The sequence below is a fragment of the Mesoplodon bidens genome (genome assembly GCF_964165515.1).
Source record: "Mesoplodon bidens genome assembly, chromosome: 1".
Lineage (NCBI taxonomy): Eukaryota > Metazoa > Chordata > Mammalia > Artiodactyla > Ziphiidae > Mesoplodon > Mesoplodon bidens.
Genome location: NC_138176.1, coordinates 10,520,537 through 10,538,888, shown reverse-complemented (window position 1 = coordinate 10,538,888; position 18,352 = coordinate 10,520,537). Strand labels below are relative to the sequence as shown.

The 18,352-nt window shown below is 44.1% G+C and overlaps 1 protein-coding gene across 9 annotated transcripts in view; it reads right to left on the bottom strand.

Annotated features, from left to right (window-relative positions):
• FGFR2 (fibroblast growth factor receptor 2) overlaps positions 1–18,352 on the bottom strand; it is a 105,353-nt gene that overhangs the window by 48,319 nt on the left and 38,682 nt on the right. For all 9 annotated transcript variants that reach the window (XM_081228251.1, XM_081228252.1, XM_081228255.1 and 6 more), the window contains 2 exons: positions 17,426–17,595; positions 5,722–5,845 (listed from right to left, as the gene is read on the bottom strand). In XM_081228251.1, the coding sequence (XP_081084377.1) occupies positions 5,722–5,845; positions 17,426–17,595 (294 nt within the window). The remainder of the gene's footprint in view (positions 1–5,721; positions 5,846–17,425; positions 17,596–18,352) is intronic.

The window sequence follows — 18,352 nt, the reverse complement described above, 5'->3', positions numbered from 1 at the left end:
TGGAGTTTCATGCCACCTGCACTACAGCCACCCTCTTCACTCAGAGAAACAGAAGCAGTGCCCAGGAGCCATAATGTGACAGAAACTAGGACAGAGAAGGTCTTCCATACGGAGCAAGTGGCCGGGAATGGTCCTAATTTTGAGGGCCTCACTAATAAACCAACCGGTTAATTCATGAACGAGACCACTTTCTTCATTTACTGAAACACTACTTTGTTCCAACCTGACACCTCTCACCAAAAAGAAAGGTCCGCTGTACTGCAGAAGTGTGGTTTCAGGGGCTCTGACTTGCCTCAGTCCCCTTCCTAGGGCTCAGGGATCACACTGGGTCCTTTGTCTTCCCAGGACGGGACTGCCCCAAGCAACAAACGATTGACACCACCTCTCCCACGGGACGGGCTGCCGAGCGCTCAACGCCAGGCGTCAGCCCCTTAGTCAGGCCTATGGGTCAGCGCCCGCAATAACAGCCTTCACTCCTCCCCGACACACACCCGGGGGGTGGCAGTCAGCACTAGCACGGATTCCTTCTTGCTTTGGGGCTGAGTCCCATCACGTCTGAAGCCGAGTTACAGCGGATTGATGTCAAGGGCCAGTGGACAGCGCTGTCCCTGTCTGCCGCCGAGCAAGTCAGGGCTGGCGGAGGGCCCTGGATGATCCCCTCACAGCCAGAAGGGACTCCTGGCCCCGACCGGCTCCCAACCAGCCACCGAGACACTGTGTGCTGCTTATAGCTCTCGCCCCGGGAGGACAAATTTCTGGAAAGTAGACTGTAGAGGAGTAGGCAAGGCTGGCCTCTGCAAATCCAGAGGCCCCGTATCCACCTCTGCTGCTCTGCTGCCCCCCAAAATACCCGATGCCAGGTGAAAAGCTCTTAAGGTATCTGATGGTCTCTGGGAATGCAGAACGGGACATCAAGAGGAGATAGAGTTCATAATTCAAAGCCAAAGAAAGGGTCTACATGAGTCAGAAGGAGCAACTGGTCTTCTGAATACTTCCATCTCTCTCTCTCACTTTTTGGGGTTTTTTGGAAACAAAGAGCTGCACATGGGGTTCACCTTTGAGTCTGGCTGCGGCAGCTGCTGACTCCACAGCAATCCTGAAACAGAGACAGCAATGTGTGGTGCCCGCAGCACGAATCCAGGATTCGACAGGACCCAGCTCTGGAGCTCCTTGGAGACCTCGGCAAAAAGCACTTTCCCGCCCGGAACCTGGAGGCCCCCAAGTGTAAAATGGGGTGAGAGGTGGAGGTGGAGGTCACGAGACCAACTCGATGAACTTGAAGCTCTCAGACTCTACAACCCTCTTCTGCGAGTTCAAGCAACTATCTCAGTCCTGGGAAGGCCCTGACGACAGCATTAACCAAAGATGGAAACCTCAGCAGGACGAGTGACTGTCAGCCACTGGCCGGCTCTGTCGGTCCCAACACGGCATCCAGGTTGTTCAATAAAACTTCTGGTTGAGGGCCTCCCTGGTGGCGCAGGGGTTGAGAGTCCGCCTGCCGATGCAGGGGACACGGGTTCGTGCCCCAGTCCGGGAAGATCCCACATGCCGCGGAGCGGCTGGGCCCGTGAGCCATGGCTGCTGAGCCTGCGCGTCCAGAGCCCGTGCTCCGCAGTGGAAGAGGCCACAACAGTGAGAGGCCCGTGTAAAGCAAAAAAAACCAAAAGACAAAAACAAACAAAAAAAACTTCTGGTTGAGTCAATAAAGGCCATTTAAGATGTCTTCTAACCCTCAGAGGAGTTTCCAAGTTTAGAAAGGAGGAAAGTAGCATTTGTTGCTAGCCACCTAGGTACCAGCTGGGTGTTTTCACCTGTTTACCCAACCGATTTCTCATAACCACTATAGTGGGTTGAACTGTGGCCCCAGAAAAGATAAGTCCACGTCCTAACCCCTGTGAACGTGACCCTATTTGGAAATAAGGTCTTTGTGATTGAGTTAAGGATCTCAAGATGAGGTCATCCTGGATTGAAGGTGGGCCCCAAATCCAATGACAGGTGTCCTTACGAGAGAAAGGCAGAGGGAGATTTGAGACAACACGGAGAGGAAGGCCACGGGAAGACAGAGCTGGAGATGGAGTGATATGTCCACAAGCCAAGAACTGCTGACAGCCACCAGAAGCTGGGACAGAGGCATGAACGGATTCGCCCTCGGAATCTCCAAAAGGATCCAACCCTACAGAGAGCCTGACTTCAGACTTCTGGCTTCCAGAACTGACAAGAGAATAACTTCCTATTGTTTTAAGCCATCCAGCCTGTGACGATGTGTTACAGCAGCCCCTAGGAAACTGATACAGCCATCACAGAAACGAGGTAAGCATCACCGCTGAGAGAGGCTCAGAGGAGCTACGTCACTTGTCCCAGTTCGCTTGGTCCCCAGTGTGTGGGCCGACAGACCCGCTAGGCTCACAGCACCAGGCTGCCTTTATCTAACATTAGTGAGTCTCAGCACCTTCCTTTTCAGACGCGAGGAGAGTGAAACCAAAAGTTAAACGACTTCTGCCAGGCTGCTGCTTCTTGGTGGCAGGGCCCCAGGCAGAATTCTGCGCTTCAGCCTCACTCACGGATGAACTACGGGTGAACACTTGCCACCTCCCAGAGCTCGCTATTTTAAGGAGAGCCCGTTTTATTATCACCACAATTACTGAGATGGGGAGCTTCACACTAATTTTCCCTTGCAAGTAAATGGCTGAAAAGTAATGGTGTCAATTTTAATGAGCATCAAGCAAGGCTCCTAAAAGGGCTCCCATAAACCAAAGCATTTCCCGCACACACAACAATGGCTTGCTATTTAATTCCAGAACACAAGAATGTCACTTAAATTACACAGCTTTTACATTAAAGTGCTTATGGGAATGCCTTTCCAAGGAAGAATTTCAATAAAAAGGTCTCACCCAGTTTGATGCGTCGTCATATCCAAACTACAAGCCTATGTATCATAGCAACAAAAATAAAACCTCGGAGAATGGGAACGAGGACAGGACTTCACTTTCTCTGGGGAAGAGTCTCTGATATCCTGTCAAACAGAGATGTAGCTGAGAGGCTGCTATCACGCAGCCATGTATTAAACTTGGACCTACAGGCCACCAGAAATTCACTGTTCGAGCCTGAACCCCTTTTGTTTCCACTTGCTGAGATGTTCCGGATGTCTGTCTGCCAGCCCTGTAAGTCTGCCTGAGACTCTTCAGCTGACTCAATTCTTATTTTATTACCACTTCTCAAAGCAATTACTAGGGTTTTGAGCAAAGATGAGAGTATTTCACACCTCCATCTTTCCTGAAAATGTCTTATACTCCACTGACTTTTGGCTTCTATTTATAAAGAAGATTCAAGGCTTGGAAAATTATTGGGGTTGAGCTTTAATGGATATTCCCAACCAGCATTGTGTCATTATTGGCCCACGTTTAGCTGGGCGATCTCCCAAATTTGTGACATAATCAGGCCTTTCTCTGCATTACTCCATACACTACGCTCCCTCCACATTACACCACTGAATCATACGCTCTTTTCAACAAGACTGATTGCCAGGGGATTAACATTAGACAGCACAATTCCATTATTCAGCAGCCCAATTCAAATCCAACCCTAAACTCTAAGAGAGATTTCAGGGCTTCACAGAGATGAGCTGCCAGAAGGCTGAAAGGGGAGGTGGGGTGAGGGGCTTTTGAACGTTTTACATAACAGCTCAACCTAAAACCTGCTATAAGCAAGAGCCCGCGGCTGAAGTGGCCGAGATATGACTCCTGATTCCTGGACTGGCCCCAACCAATCTTAATGAATGATTTGTAGATCTCTGCAAAGCCAGGATCCCCAAAGATAGCTGTAGCACAATGATTTTATTCCCACAATAAATGACTTTTGTCCAAAATTAACTATTTAGAACTTTTAGCCCCCAAACTTTCTTCCCTTTAATAGGAATACTTTCATGTCAAACTCAGGATATGCGAGGTCCAAAGTGAAATCCAAGTGGTGTGCTCCTCTTTTTTTTTTTTTTTTTTTTTAATTTATTTATTTTTTTGGGCCGCGCCACGCGGCACGTGGGATCGTAGTTCCCCGATCAGGGACTGAACCCGCGCCCCCTGCATTGGAAGCGTGGAGTCTTAACTGCTGGACCGCCAGGGAAGTCCAAGTCGTGTGCTCTTTGATCAATAGACTTATGACACATCAATGCCAAAATAAATGTTAACCATTTTCTTCTCATGTTTGAGTGTTACTTCTCTTTGTGTTTGTTTGGTAAAATATCTGTACATAGTGATTCCCACTAAGAAACATTCCACAAATATCTCTGTGAGAAAAGAAGGCTCTTAAAACTCAGGCTTTTATGAATATCTATAGAATCTATATTATACAAAATCCTTTCAAATTTCACATTAAGGCTTCTGAATAACAAAATGTTGCTTTTTTCACTGAACACTTACAAATGGAGATAAAGGCTGTATCATGCTTTCTAAGGCAGAGTTTCTCATGGATTTAATTTAATCTGATAGAAAATTTAAATGGTTTTCTATTTAATTTTCAGTTAACCTAAAACTTCAATTAACCACATCTATGTAATTTGGTTAATCAAGCTTTTGCAAAGCTTCTTTAATGGCTCTTTGGACAATTCAAATATCTATGGGGTCTCTCTCCTCAAAGAGTTTATATTTTATTGAAGGAGAAGAAATGCCCACGTGTGAAATAATACTAAGGGCACATGCACAGGAAATGATGGCGGAAGGCCTTTGTTTATGGATGCACAGTGGGTGGGCATGAGTTTGTGGGGTTACAGAGGGTCACACTAAGGCAAAATGAATCAAGGTGAGACTGAGACTTGAGCAGGAGTCAGAAACCTGCATGTGGGGATGTGCAAACCGATTAGGTAACCCACAGCAAGGACTCGAGGACAGATGGTCACATTGAGAGTCAGGGTAGACGGCAAAGACAAAAGGTGGCTTCTACAAAGAAAAGATCTCAGCCCACCATCCCGACACGAGACACCTCCTAGGTGTAAGTTTATCAATCCTCCAACAAGACAGAGAAACAGCTTCTTCATCAGTTACAACAAAACCCATCATAATAGACCAGACTTAGGAAGAAATTTGAGTTTCCAGGACCACAAGCTATGTTGTCTTAAGATATTTCATTAAAATAGCTTATTTTAGCACTTTGATTAAAAAAAAGTACTCATAAGCCCATTAAAACAGTTCTCTTTTCACAGAAGAAATAGCTTCTAGGAATAGACGTTGAACTTTTAGTGTCTAATGACTTTCTTCTGATGGAACTGAAGGGTCCCTTGACGTTAACCTTCGTCCAACCAGCTATAAGCTCAGTCATTATAATACCTTTTCCTTTACTCTTCAGCCAGCATTATATAGTTGCCCTTCTTTCAGAAACAACGTTCTCCCACACCCCAACTGTACCTTTCCCTGCACACACTAACATTTTGCAGAGAAATCTCAGCTTCCAGAATGTCAGCACGTCTCACACCACATCCACATTACACAAGATGATGCCTGGGAGCCAAGGGGATCACGCAAAACACATAAAACTCAGCTAATCAGGAAACAGAACACTGTCAAATGACAGAAGAATCCTTCCCAAATGATAGCGTGTATTTAGAAAGAATGAAGACAAACCAAGTCTCCTGAAAGCACGGGGAGAAACAAGACTCACTTTCACAATTTCAAATGAGTAAAGCTGCAGCAGGCTGGCACGTGGCTGCCACTCGGGGAGAAGCAAACTCACCAACAACATCGAGGTGGTACGTGTGATTGATGGACCCATAATCGTTCTCCACCACACAGGTGTAATTTCCTTTGTCGGATGGGACCACGCTTTCCATGATAAGGCTCCAATGCTGGTTTCGTACCTGCAAAGATAAGAGTAAAGGTGGTTATTGAATCACCTTAGTACAGAACACCAGGCGCTTTGCTTTCTTGATCTAAAAAGAAGTTGAGGGAGACAAGGAAGGTAGAGAAGAATCACCTGAATTCTAAATTTTCCTCATAATAAATACTCAGACTGGTGACAAAGGAAAACAATAATTATCATCATGGTGAACGTCTGGCAAGCTGACATCATCATGTTAATATACAAAAGAGCGTTTGCAGTAGGTCTGTCACTCTTATGGGTTTGAGGGGTCCTCCAGGAACCGCCAAGTAGCCGGGGAACCTAACAGTAACCCACAGTATCAGCACCCCAGGGCAGGTGAGCCTCAGACTGCTCATCCACTGGGAGCCCTCAAACCCTACGGCACCAAGGAACTACGCAGAGCAAACGCCAGTGAACACGTACTGGAAACCAGGCACTTTCCTGAGCGCTCCTTTCCACCGCAGCTAATTTAACCTTAAAGCTCCCAAGGAGCCCACAAGGTAGGTGCTGTTATTGTTCCGGGAAGCTTCTGGTGTGAAGTCCTCTTAGATCCTTCCCCACAGCGCTTAGATGCTGTCAGGACATCTCAAGAAGTGTCAGCTGGAAACATAGGTCTGCCCCTCCCATCTCTGGCTGAATAGATGCTACGTGTTCCTGAGATACACTCGGAATTTCAAATATGGGAGCAATGAATCCTCAGGACACTTCAGTTGTGTATGCATCTGTTTACAAACTCCTTGAGACTTTTCGAAGATAAGCAGCGCGTGAGAAAATACGTTATTGTGATTCTCACCCTCGTTCTGTCAACATGCAAACAGACTAAGATTCTAAGGTTTCCACCTTGCTTTCAAAGTATTTCAATAGACTCAGGCTTTCAAGCAAGCATGCTTTTTCCTTATCAAGGCCAAAATGCAGATTTCATCTTTCAGGTTCATGGCTTTAATATTTCTCTCCAAATCCGTATCATTCTTTAAAGGCATTTTGGACAAGGCATTCTGGAGAAATGGAAAGAAAAAATAAAAAGCCAGGGCCTACTCATCTTATTTCAGGAATTCCAACTGACCTTCTGAATGATTCCCTGAGCACTGCAAGTGTTTTCTGCCTTAATCACCTAAAAAACCGATAATGCCAGCAGAGCCCGTGCAAGCACATGAGTGATTCAAGGAGCTAAATTAGAGAATAAAGAAAATCGTCTGGCGAACACTCCATTATAAAAAGGGGAGGGCAGAGCAGCTGTCCACTTTGAAAAGCAGAGCCAACAGAGGTGAGAGGTTAGAAGAACACACTATAGGACAACTCTTTTCATGTCAGCCGTTCGGTTCAGCACAAGCCATCACTGCAGAGCGCAGTTACTGATGCTGAGTCCAAAAACAAGATTGCTAGTCATCACTAACAGTCTTAGGAAGCATCATGGGGGTGAAGGCTGGATTCTTCTTCACAGACTACAAGCCCGGAATTAAGACTGCGTTCCGAGCAGTCACTTTGCTTCAGCCGCTGCCTGAAAACGACTCCCCCTGTAAACCATGGAGGTTGTTTCAGTCTAAGGTCCTAGAGCTCTCTCACTGTCCCATTTACTGTCTGGCAGTAAATGAACGTGAAGTCATCAGACCTACAATGGAGAGAGTCTGTTCTCTACATTGGAGAAGACTCGCTTTCTGCTCTTGGCTGGGCCACAGACTTTTAGGAGAACCAAAACAAGAGGCTGTGTCTCCTCTTGGGATAAGCTCCTTCTTTGCAGAATGTATAAAAGGGATGCTCAGGAAGAGGAGAAGATGTGAATGCTAAAATCTCCAGTTTAAGAATTCTCTATGGAAGTCCTGGCCTCCCTGGGGGCTACCCCGGAGCTGTAGGCTCAGAGCATGGAAAAGGTGGGTGCTAGCCCCTTGATTTAGCTCGAGGCAGATGAGCCCACAATGAGACCCTCCCTTCTCCATAAGCGCTCAGGAGTATCAGGAATGGGACTGTCTTGGCCTCTGAGGAACCAGTCACATGGAGGGTAACTCGGGCCGATGTCACCAAGCCACGTAATCCAGCATTTAGCCCTGCTGTAAATATTCAGTTCTTTGAGCCCCTGCTCAAATGTCATGCCCATAAGCCCTTAATCATGGCTAGTGCCTGTCTCTGGACCCCAGCCAAACTGTCAATGTCTTTCTTGTGCCTGGATCCAGATTTGGCACAGAGTGGATTCCAAATGGAGCTGAACCTGAACTGTGCAGGCAGGGCATGGTCTGCCTCTGCCCGAGACATTAAATCTTGGCATATACAGCCCCGCATGCCACTGCCTTTTTTTTTTTTAACCCTAGGGCATATGGTCAGCTCAGTCTTTCATCGGGGCTATGGCATTCCACGTAAGATCTACAAGGGCATGTGCTCCCTGGATATTTACTTCCTAGAGATGCACGACAATAATGTTAATAAGTTAACATTTATAAAATGCTTTCACAATGAGAAACACATTTACCCAACAGGGTGTTTCTGCCCTTCCAGAGACCTTGGTACTCAATCAATATTGCCCCATACAGTGCTGTTAATATTTATTTTCTTACACCGCGGCTCCAGGATTTGATTCCTTGACATAGCACCAATCCCCAATTTTATGAGCTGTGGCATTTTCCAATGGATGCCCTTGGAAGCCTCCAACAGGGAGACTAGTTGACACTTTTGTAGGGGACATCCTACCATTAATTATCGGCTGCTTAATGACAAGCTAAGAGACTACAAATAGTAACTCTACAAAGATGGGGAACAGAGGCACAAAGATTTCTGTGCTTTTTTAAACACACCATTTCCACACCAGATTCCGGGTACTCCTAAAGAAAGTGCAAAAATGTAAGATGTCACCTTCAACACGTTTTTCTCAATTCCTCAGCTTTTTAATGCTCCATTGTTTCTGCCACTTAAGTCAAATGAACATAAACCATCTTTGGTTGCACAGAAGAGGGAATGTAAATACTCAATAAACATATGAAAAGATGCTTAACCTCATTAAGGAGCAGGGAAATGCAAATTAAAACAACGATGAGACACTGTTATTCACCAGTTGATTAACAAAAATTAGAAAGATCAATGTCATTGAGTACTCGGTGAGGGTGGAGGGAAATAGAAACTCAAATTGATAACATAAGTTGAGAAAAATCTTTCTGTAAAATAATTTGCTAGTACCCAGTAAAATTAGCAACACACTTTTTTTTTTGGACCCAGTTAATTCCACTTCTAGAAATCTTGCCTACACAGAAAAGAGCAGGATTACTTCAAAGCACATAATAAAATTGTTGCTTCAAGCACAGTTTGTAACAGAAGAAAACTGGAATCCATCAACAGGAGACTCATTCATAATGAACAGTTTATTCCAAAAGAATAGCATACAGTCATTAAAAAGAATGAGGTATTCTTATGTTCGGTCCTGGTAAAATATCATCAATAGTTACTGATGAATGAAAACAAGTAGCCTGAATGCAAATATGTATAGTCATGATTCCATTCTGTAAAAAATATACACACACAAGACACACACATGACACACACACACAACCTTCTAGGTGCATATAGGCCTGAATCTGTAAGCATGACTTGTACACAAAGTAAAATCAGAAAGAAAACGTACTAAATTGTTAGTGATATACTTTATATAATTAAGTAGTAGGATTAAAAATGTTTACCCCTTTCTCATTTTCACTTTTCAAATTTAAACATAAATCTCATACACATACAACAAAAAAAGTGAAATAAACCCTAGGGTAGTAGTTGTTTTGTGGCAGAATCACACTGCATGTGTAACTCTCCGGCAGACAGACCACAGAAGCCAGGGAGAAGAGAAATCCTGCAGTAACCAACACATGCACAATCCCTTCTTTTCATTCCTCCCTGTGGCTAAATCTTCGTGGAATTCATCAGTATTTTTCATCTGCCAAGGAACAAAATGAGAGACCATGGGGTTTCAAAACTATGTTCCCTAAAAACTTCTAAAAATAACATTTCAATACTGAAACCAAGCAGACTGAAGCTAATGGCCTCAACTCTCTTCTTACTTGTAATCCAAAAACTGGATCCACAAACATTCTACACCCTGTCATTGCAAAGACAAAAGGTGGCCCAGACAGGTTTTCTCGGAATTCCTCAGTTACCTAAAGCCTCCACGTTGCACATAAAACCCCTAGCCTTCAGCTGACAACTGGGAATGTCGATGGAGTTGGTAGGACACCAAAACACCTAGGTGAAAGGTGAAAGGTCAAAGACCCAGCTGTCACCTGGATGTTTACTTTCCACATTGCAAAAAACTCTGAACATTTCCAAACAGCCAGGTGTTCGATAACAAGCAGAATAAACACCCAGAAGCTGGATGGAAAGTTTTGCTCTGTGCCAAATCCAGGAATGATGTGTCCACATGATGGTAAATACCCCCAACACTTCCTCCCACCAGTATCAGGGCTCAAATTATGGAGAAGGACAGCACTCCCTTTCAACCCTGGCCTTCATAAGGTGCCCCATGGACTACAATTCAATGTAGACCAGGTGTCATGAGGATGCATAAAATCTTACTAGCCCATGCCAGATCCCCATTTTCAGCTGGTTCCTGGGGGACTCCAAACCATCCCTCTGGGATGTGTATATACAAACTGAGCTTACATGTGCCAAGGGCTGTGGCACATGCTGCTTCCTATCACCAGGCAGACCTGGAGACAAACACCTGTTTAATGCTTAAACGCCAAGAAATTTGCTTTTCGGGAGGGGTCCAGAGAACAGGGCTGGGTGAGCTCTGATCTTTGAGGACCAGTGGCAGAAACTCTTCCCTCTATTCAGTAAACAATGGATCTCTCCAGAGGAGGTGCGAAGTGAATTATAAAATGCAAGGCTGATCTCTTCGATGCCTGTTCCCTTCGATGCCTGTTCCCTGACGGTGCCCAGAAAGGTGCTCTGCGGACAGACTGCCAAAAGGGCATCCACTGCCTTTTGAACTTAACTCTTTAAAAACGTCATGGCCTTCTTTTAAAAGCTAAACACAGAATCACCATATGATCCAGCAATTCCATTCCTAGGTATACACCCAAAGGAACTCAAAGCAAGGACTCAGACAGATACTAGTATACCAATGTTCACAGCTGCATCATCCACAGTAGCCAAAAGGTGGAAACAACCCAAGTGCCCATCAACAGATGAATGGATAAACAAAGTGTGATATATCCATATAATGGAATATTATTCAGCCATTCTCTTAAAAGAAGGAAGTTCTGATACATGCTACAACATGGATGAACCTTGAACATATTAAGTGAAATAGCCAGATACAAAAGGACAAATTTCCTATGATTCCACTTATATGAGATACCTAGACAGGCAAATTCAGAGATAGAAAGTAGATTAGAAGTTACCAGGGCCTGGGGAAAGGGGGAAGAGGGAATTAATGTTTAATGGATACAGAGTTTCTATTCTGGATGATGAAAAAGTTTTAGAAATAAATGACAAATTTTATGTTATACTTTTACCACACACCAAAAAAAAAAAAAAAATCTCATACAGGTCACAGAAGATAGAAGAACAGCATCATACCCCTCCCCCCAACTTTACTCTCAACAGTATACCTTGCATCAACTGATATTCATATGCTCTTGGGAAGCCGTTACTACCTACGTGTCTTTCATTTATCATAACAGTGTTTTGGTTTTTTTCTTAACAAAACATGGAACCATATTTGAGAAAAAGCAGCTTAATAAGGGCATGAACTTTGGAGCAAAGATTGCCTGGGTCCAAATAACAGCTCTACCGCCTAGGAGCCCCATCTGCAAAAGGAACAAAAGAACAGTGCCCACCTCTTTGGGCTGTGCAGGGGACAGGGTGCCATGTATACAGGAGGCACCTGGAACAGTCAGGACACAGGTGAGCAGACAACACATGCCAGCAGATACCAACATACACCAGCTCCTCATCACAGTCTGCTTGATCTGACATTAAAGCAGAAGTGTCTTGGTTGAAAAAAAGTTCAAGATATTATAAATATATTAAAAAGCACATTAGTAGTGATTTTTCCAAAAAAACATACTTTGGGGTTAAGCATTACACTTAATAACCTAGAAAATGTAAATCTAACCTAACCATCAAAACAACCAGTTCAGTTGTGATAAGAAAATAATTTTTTTAGTTGTCTTTTCTTGGACCTGAAATGTACTTGGAAACTAATAGTCCATACTCTACAATGCTTCCTCTCCTCTGCCAGGCCACTCCGTGGGCATTCTAACCTCTTGGATGCCGTGGGCTCTTGTGCCAATTCTATGGCCATGTTGAGGGAGAGCTTTATCCCGTGATCTCTTTTGGGTCTTATGCAGTTAGTACGTGGCTTGAAAGATGGTTTTTGTTTTGTTTTGTTTTGTTTTGTTTTTAAGCATACAGTAGTTTATTTATAAACAATATGTAGCTAGATAAAGATATGGTCAGAGGAGTATCTGGATGCAAGCTGGCTGTCTCTGCTCAGAAGTCAGGCTACTCTCTTCTCTCTCTACTCAGAGTGTGGCCCATACACCAGCTGCGGAGCATCTCCCGGGTCTTGTTAGAAAGGCAGAATCTTGGGCCTCCCTCCACACCTACTGAATCCTAATCTGCATTTTTTTTTTTATTGAGGTATACTTGACTTACCATTTTACATTAATTTCAGCTGTACAACATAGTGATTCAATATTTTTATAGATAATACTTCATTTAAAGTTATTACAAAATAATGGCTATATTTCCCTGTCCTGTACAGTATATCCTTTTTTTTTACAACTTTATTAGAGTATAATTGCATCACAATGGTGTATTAGTTTCTGCTTTATAACAAAGTGAATCAGTTATACATATACATCTGTTCCCATACCCCTTCCCTCTTGCGTCTCCCTCCCTCCCACCCTCCCTATCTCACCCCTCCAGGCGGTCACAAAGCACCGAGCTGATCTCCCTGTGCTATGCGGCTGCTTCCCACTAGAAAGACGGTTTTTAACAGTATTCTCCTCCTCTATGCCTAAATCATTACCTAGGAATAAGCTAGCAATTGAGCTGGTCTATTAATTATCTCAGTCATCTTGCTTTTCTACATTTAATTGTAATCGCTGTTCAGAGCCCTACTAAATATCTAGCCTTAAAGGCAACCTCCTTATAAAAAACAAAATCTGTGCTGTTGTTTAAGATGAAAAATGGCTGATGCTGCATTATGGTTATGCTACTAAATCACAGGTTTTAGTGCTGGAAAGGATCAGACGTTAGAGATTTCCTATCCCATCTTCTCATCTTAAGGATAGGTGATGTGAAGCTCTCTGGGCTTAACTGATGTTAAAAAGCCCAGGCATCAGCACAATTAGGGAGATACGGTTTTGCTTCAAGTCATGCTTTGTCATTATATAACATCCAGCCAGCCTTTGCCCACATACTAAGAAAAACAGTAATTTGACTCTTAATAACCTAAGAATGGCTCAGCATGAGTTCTTTGATAAATAAGACTGAAACACAGAATACCAAAGAGCTCTATGGGCCATTTTAATTAAAATGAGCTTTCTGTCCTGTTTCATAATTCTCTTTGACTTTGTTTTGGTTTTTTGTGTTCCTTCTCCCTTCAATGGCCACATATGCATAATACAGTAGACCAGGGCCAAAGTGCCCAGCCCATAAACAGGTAGAAAGAGCTAGACAGACAGCTCGGCCACCAGAGCACAGCCATGGTTTATGGAATGAGATTTATGAAGGAGAAAACAAAAAATCACAGAAATGCACACCAAAAAATCACAATTTTGTTTATGGAAAATTTCAGGTCTTGCTTTCTGGAAAAACACATCTTGGAAAACTTGACACTTTGCTTCTTCATTAAATAAAAGAGCAAAAGGACGGGAGTGAGAGGAGGGGTCATTTGGACATCAGTCGGGCCCTCCACGTGAACAATTAGGTCTCGGCTTTGGGGGGAAGTGCCGAGGAATGGAAACTACAAACTGTACAATACGGATCCCTCAAGTCAAATGTTCAGAGACACAGTTCTTTACAAGTGTACGTAGGTGACAAAGAAAACATCAGAGGGAAACCCCCCCATCATGACCATGCTCCCCACTCTGCCCTGGAGCTCATCAGCCCAGCAGGGGTGGCCCTCAGGTGGGAGTCCACCTCTGTGACCTTTAGTGACTTCATGGCCTAGGAACCCGGGGACCTGGGGTGGGTCTAACACGTCATTAGCAAGACTTAGGCTTCAGGTAACTATATTTTCCCAGGAGGTAAGAGATCTCTGTCTTTTCCTTTCAAGTCCCAGGAGCCCATTGGGCTCAATGGAATTTCTAAGGGTGTCCCATATTCCCAAAACGAATGACCAATGCCACAACTGTTGTGGATCCAGGTTGACTACCCTTGCAATGATGCGCCAAGCCCCCAGGCCAGTCAGGCCCACCGTCCCAGCCTCTTTCTCCAGAGAGAAAGGCCAGCTGGGCAAGAGATGCACCCTCATCACGGCCGGCCAGCACTCCCCACCCCCCGCCCCAAAGGTGTAATACTCTCCCTTTTGTTTGCTCTTTGCATTGAAAAGCAAAACAGAGTTTAGATTTTTCTCCCCACACGCTCAAATTCCATCCCTCTTTCACTCCAGAAATGACTCGAACATCAAACAACAAAAATACTTGGGTCATCTGTGCCTCCCCGGGAGGAGGCTCAAGGTTCCTAGTTTTGCTTTTAGAACATAGTTGCCCTTCATTTAGTGGGATGTTGTCATCAATAATCAAAACCGAACTGCACCTGTTAAAAATCAAGTAGCGTTTCCTCATTCGGCACCCTTAGTCTGCCAGCGCGTTTGTAATCACTAATTCAGGTTTGCAAAAAGTTCCTTATCCATAATAATGATGTCGGTCCTATTTATTTTGAGACCAGGAGTTTCTGGAGGCTCACTGACCCTTTGCACTCATTTCCCAGACTTTCTTAAGGAAGGAAATGAGTTAACCCCCAAGATTTTTACCACCCTTCTTATACTTAAATTGTATTTAAATAAACCATTGGAACTGCATCAGTTATGATTTCAGAGAACGTTTGGTGGTTAGAACAATCCCGGGGGCCCCGATGTTAGTGGTTTAACTCTTCCTTTACAACCAGCATCACCTAATGAAATCTCTGTCTATTCATTCTTTAAAAAAAAAAAAAAAGCCAACCTCCAATCTCATTGTACCAGTCTAAGGACTGAACAAAGAGACAAATCGTCCTCCTGCTACTGCTTCCCCCAATGAGCAGGAGTCGTAGAAGACAACCCAAGTATTTCTCCTCCACAGCTTCAAAGGCATCCACCTTCCAGCAGATGTGTTTCACATCTGTTTCACACATAAACTGCCCACACGTGTGCTTAGAAATTTACTCGTAGGCTTTCCCAATTATCCTCTGGGTTCTGGCTTCTAGAAAGTAATTTTTCAATGTTAAAACAAAAGTCAAAAATTCTTACAGACGAAAATACTAACCCTTTCAAGATGAGTAACTGTGTATAGTGTTTCAGGAAAGGGCTCCAGGGCACCTTGTGTGGAGGGAAGCCCCATTTGAGCGCAGCAGGGATGGGACAGGGACTCACGTGCCATCTAAAGTGATGTTGCTGTGTTAACACAGGTAAGGGGTACATGAAGGAAAGTCCTCCTGGGTATCACACTGTTGCCACCAAGAAATCCTCTCCCACATGGTTCTTAAGGACCTGGGGCCTGAGTTGATGCATATTCTGTTTCATCCACTGTGCAGGTTTCTCCGATGCTCCAGTGATGCCCATGTCTCCTGATATTCGTGCCCTCAACAATCACCTCCCTTGGTGACTTACTTAATGGCAGAAAACAGCAAAAGTGGTGGGATGGCACTTCTGTGATTAGGTTACAAAGGCTGTGACATCTGTCTTCCTCATACTCTCCTCTGTCTTGTCTGTTCCCCCTCAGGAAGCCAGCTGCCATGCTGTCAGCTGCCCTATGGAGAGGCCCATGTGGCAAAAGGGTGGCCTCCAGCCAACGGCCAGTGAGGAACTGAGGCCCCCAGTCCAACAGCCTGCAAGGAAGTGAATCCTGACAACAACCACATGAGTGGGTCTGGAAGCAGATTCTTCCCCACTGACCCTTCAGATGAGACCCCAGCCTTAACTGCAACCATGATTACCGTCCTGTGAGAGGCCCTGAGACAGAAGACCACCTAAGCCACACCTGGATTCCTGACCCGTGGAAACTGTGAGAGAATAAATGCTGTTATTAAAGCTACCAGGTCTTGGGGTAATTTGTTACAAGGCAATGGGTAACTGATACACCCATTCATGTTCCAAATGCACCAAAGAATTTCACAGTAAGGTTCCTTAAGTCATCCTCATATACTAAACTCGTAAAGTTCTCCCCTTCCACACTAAATGATCTGGAGATTCCATATCACTCTTCTGAGACAAACTTCCTTCAGACTCAGCCTAGAATCCTTTCCTGATCTCCTTTACCTTAGTCTCCCAAGGAGCCAACATCACCTCTCTCTGCACATCCACAGCACAACATACTCTTCTAACTTCACCCATATCAGTGTCTTGATTGCCAGCTCTTTTGTCTGCCTTCCTGCTGGATGAGGAGCCCCGATAAGCTAGGGCCGTGCTTTGCCCAGAGCCTAGGACAGTGCCTGCTACGAGGACACTCGATCGACATTTGCTCAGTGGATGAACAAACGCCTGAAGAGGGATCTTCAGGGAAATGGTTGTCAATTTCAACCTCCCCAGTGAGTGATGAGACTATATTTCACCACATTCTGTAATGGGCTCTTCAGAATCCTTGAGGATGGAGGACAGGGAGATTGCCTCTGTCATCTTGGAAGTGTTCTTTTTTTTTTTTTTAATTAATTTATTTATTTACTTGGCTGCGTTGGGTCTTCATTGCTGCGCACAGACTTTCTCTAGCTGCAGCGAGCAGGTGCTACTCTCCCTTGTGGTTCACATGCTTCTCATTGCAGTGGCTTCTCTCGTTGTGGAGCACGGGCTCTAGGAGCACAGGCTTCAGTAGCTGTGGCACGCAGGCTCGGTAGTTGTGGCTCGTGGGCTCTAGAGCACAGGCTCAGTAGTTGTGGCGCATGGGCTTAGTTGCTCCGCGGCATGTGGGATCTTCCCGGACCAGGGTTCAAACCAGTGTCCCCTGCATTGGCAGGCAGATTCTTAACTACTGCGCCACCAGGGAAGCCCCGCCAAGTGTTCTCTCTTAATAAGTAGTATTTCATACCCCAGTCTCTCATCCAAGTCCATCCACTGTTCATACAATCCTGCTCAGATAGGGCAACTGTACTTACACTTCTCAAATTCTGCTCCAGTTTTAGTTTTACAGACCATAAAACATATAGAAAACAGACTCTCAACTTTCGACCCTTCTATTACTAAATTCTCTTCATATAAAGAACAACACAAATGGGGACTGTACTTTAAAATTACATGCAAGTCCAGGGTAATTTTTTAAAAATATCAAACATGGAAATGATCAATTATGATAATTACTGATTTTTTTAAAAAAGAATATTCCTTCTAGTTCCTGCTAATTTTTGACTGCTTAAAAAAATAAAGAAATAAAAATTCAAGAAATAGAATATTTTGAAAGCTTCACTCTACCTTATAGCCGCCAATGCGATGTTCCTGCTTAAATTCCTTCCCGTTTTTCAGCCACCTCATCGTTGGTGTTGGATTCCCCCCAGCTGGACAGCGGAACTTGACAGTGTTGGCTGCTGGGACGGCGTGCAGCCGTTTTTCCATCTTTTCTGTGTTGGTCCAATACGGTGCTCCTGTTTTGGAAAATGACATTATAATGTACATAGATGGATAGCTTCATCTCCATCATTAAACTCCTAACAGGTAAGATCATTTTCTTTTGTATGTGAACAATCTGACGCTTTCAAAATCTTTGGGTAATATTTACATTAGGGAAACATTTTCTGAAGTCTGATCCAGCTGGCCTCCCAGAAGGTCCCTGGAGGTGGGCTGCTTGATAGTTTATAGTTTATGTCTGTTAACAGGGAACCTTCTCTCCCTGTTCTTAGCGCCAGAATATAAATTCATGAATCATGTTTTAAAATGCTACTTTAGACACACAGTGACAACACACACCATAACAACAGCTGAGTCCCCCTCAAATATATCATCTTAGATCACCACACCTATGAAAGGATCACATATACACATAAACAAGTTGTGCCCAAAAGCCCCATCAATTTATCCATTGGCGCTTCACAGGGTAATCAATAGTATAACTTATCTCAGTAGGGTAAAATAATTCAGGGAGGCATCATTAATTCCCCAGCACTTTATATGACAAGTCAACAAGCCATGTTACTAAATATGTTTTAATTTTTAAAATGAAAAAAAAAAAAAAAGGTTTCTTTCCTCTCCAATGGTGGTTGTGAATGCCCATAATTCTACCAGCATGTCTAAGCAGGTAACTTAATAGGAAGCTGCCAATTAAACATGAAAGTTGTGCCCTCTAAGAAGCCCTCAAAGACAGGGACACTAGTGATTTTTTAAACTCAAAGAAGAAGACACCTT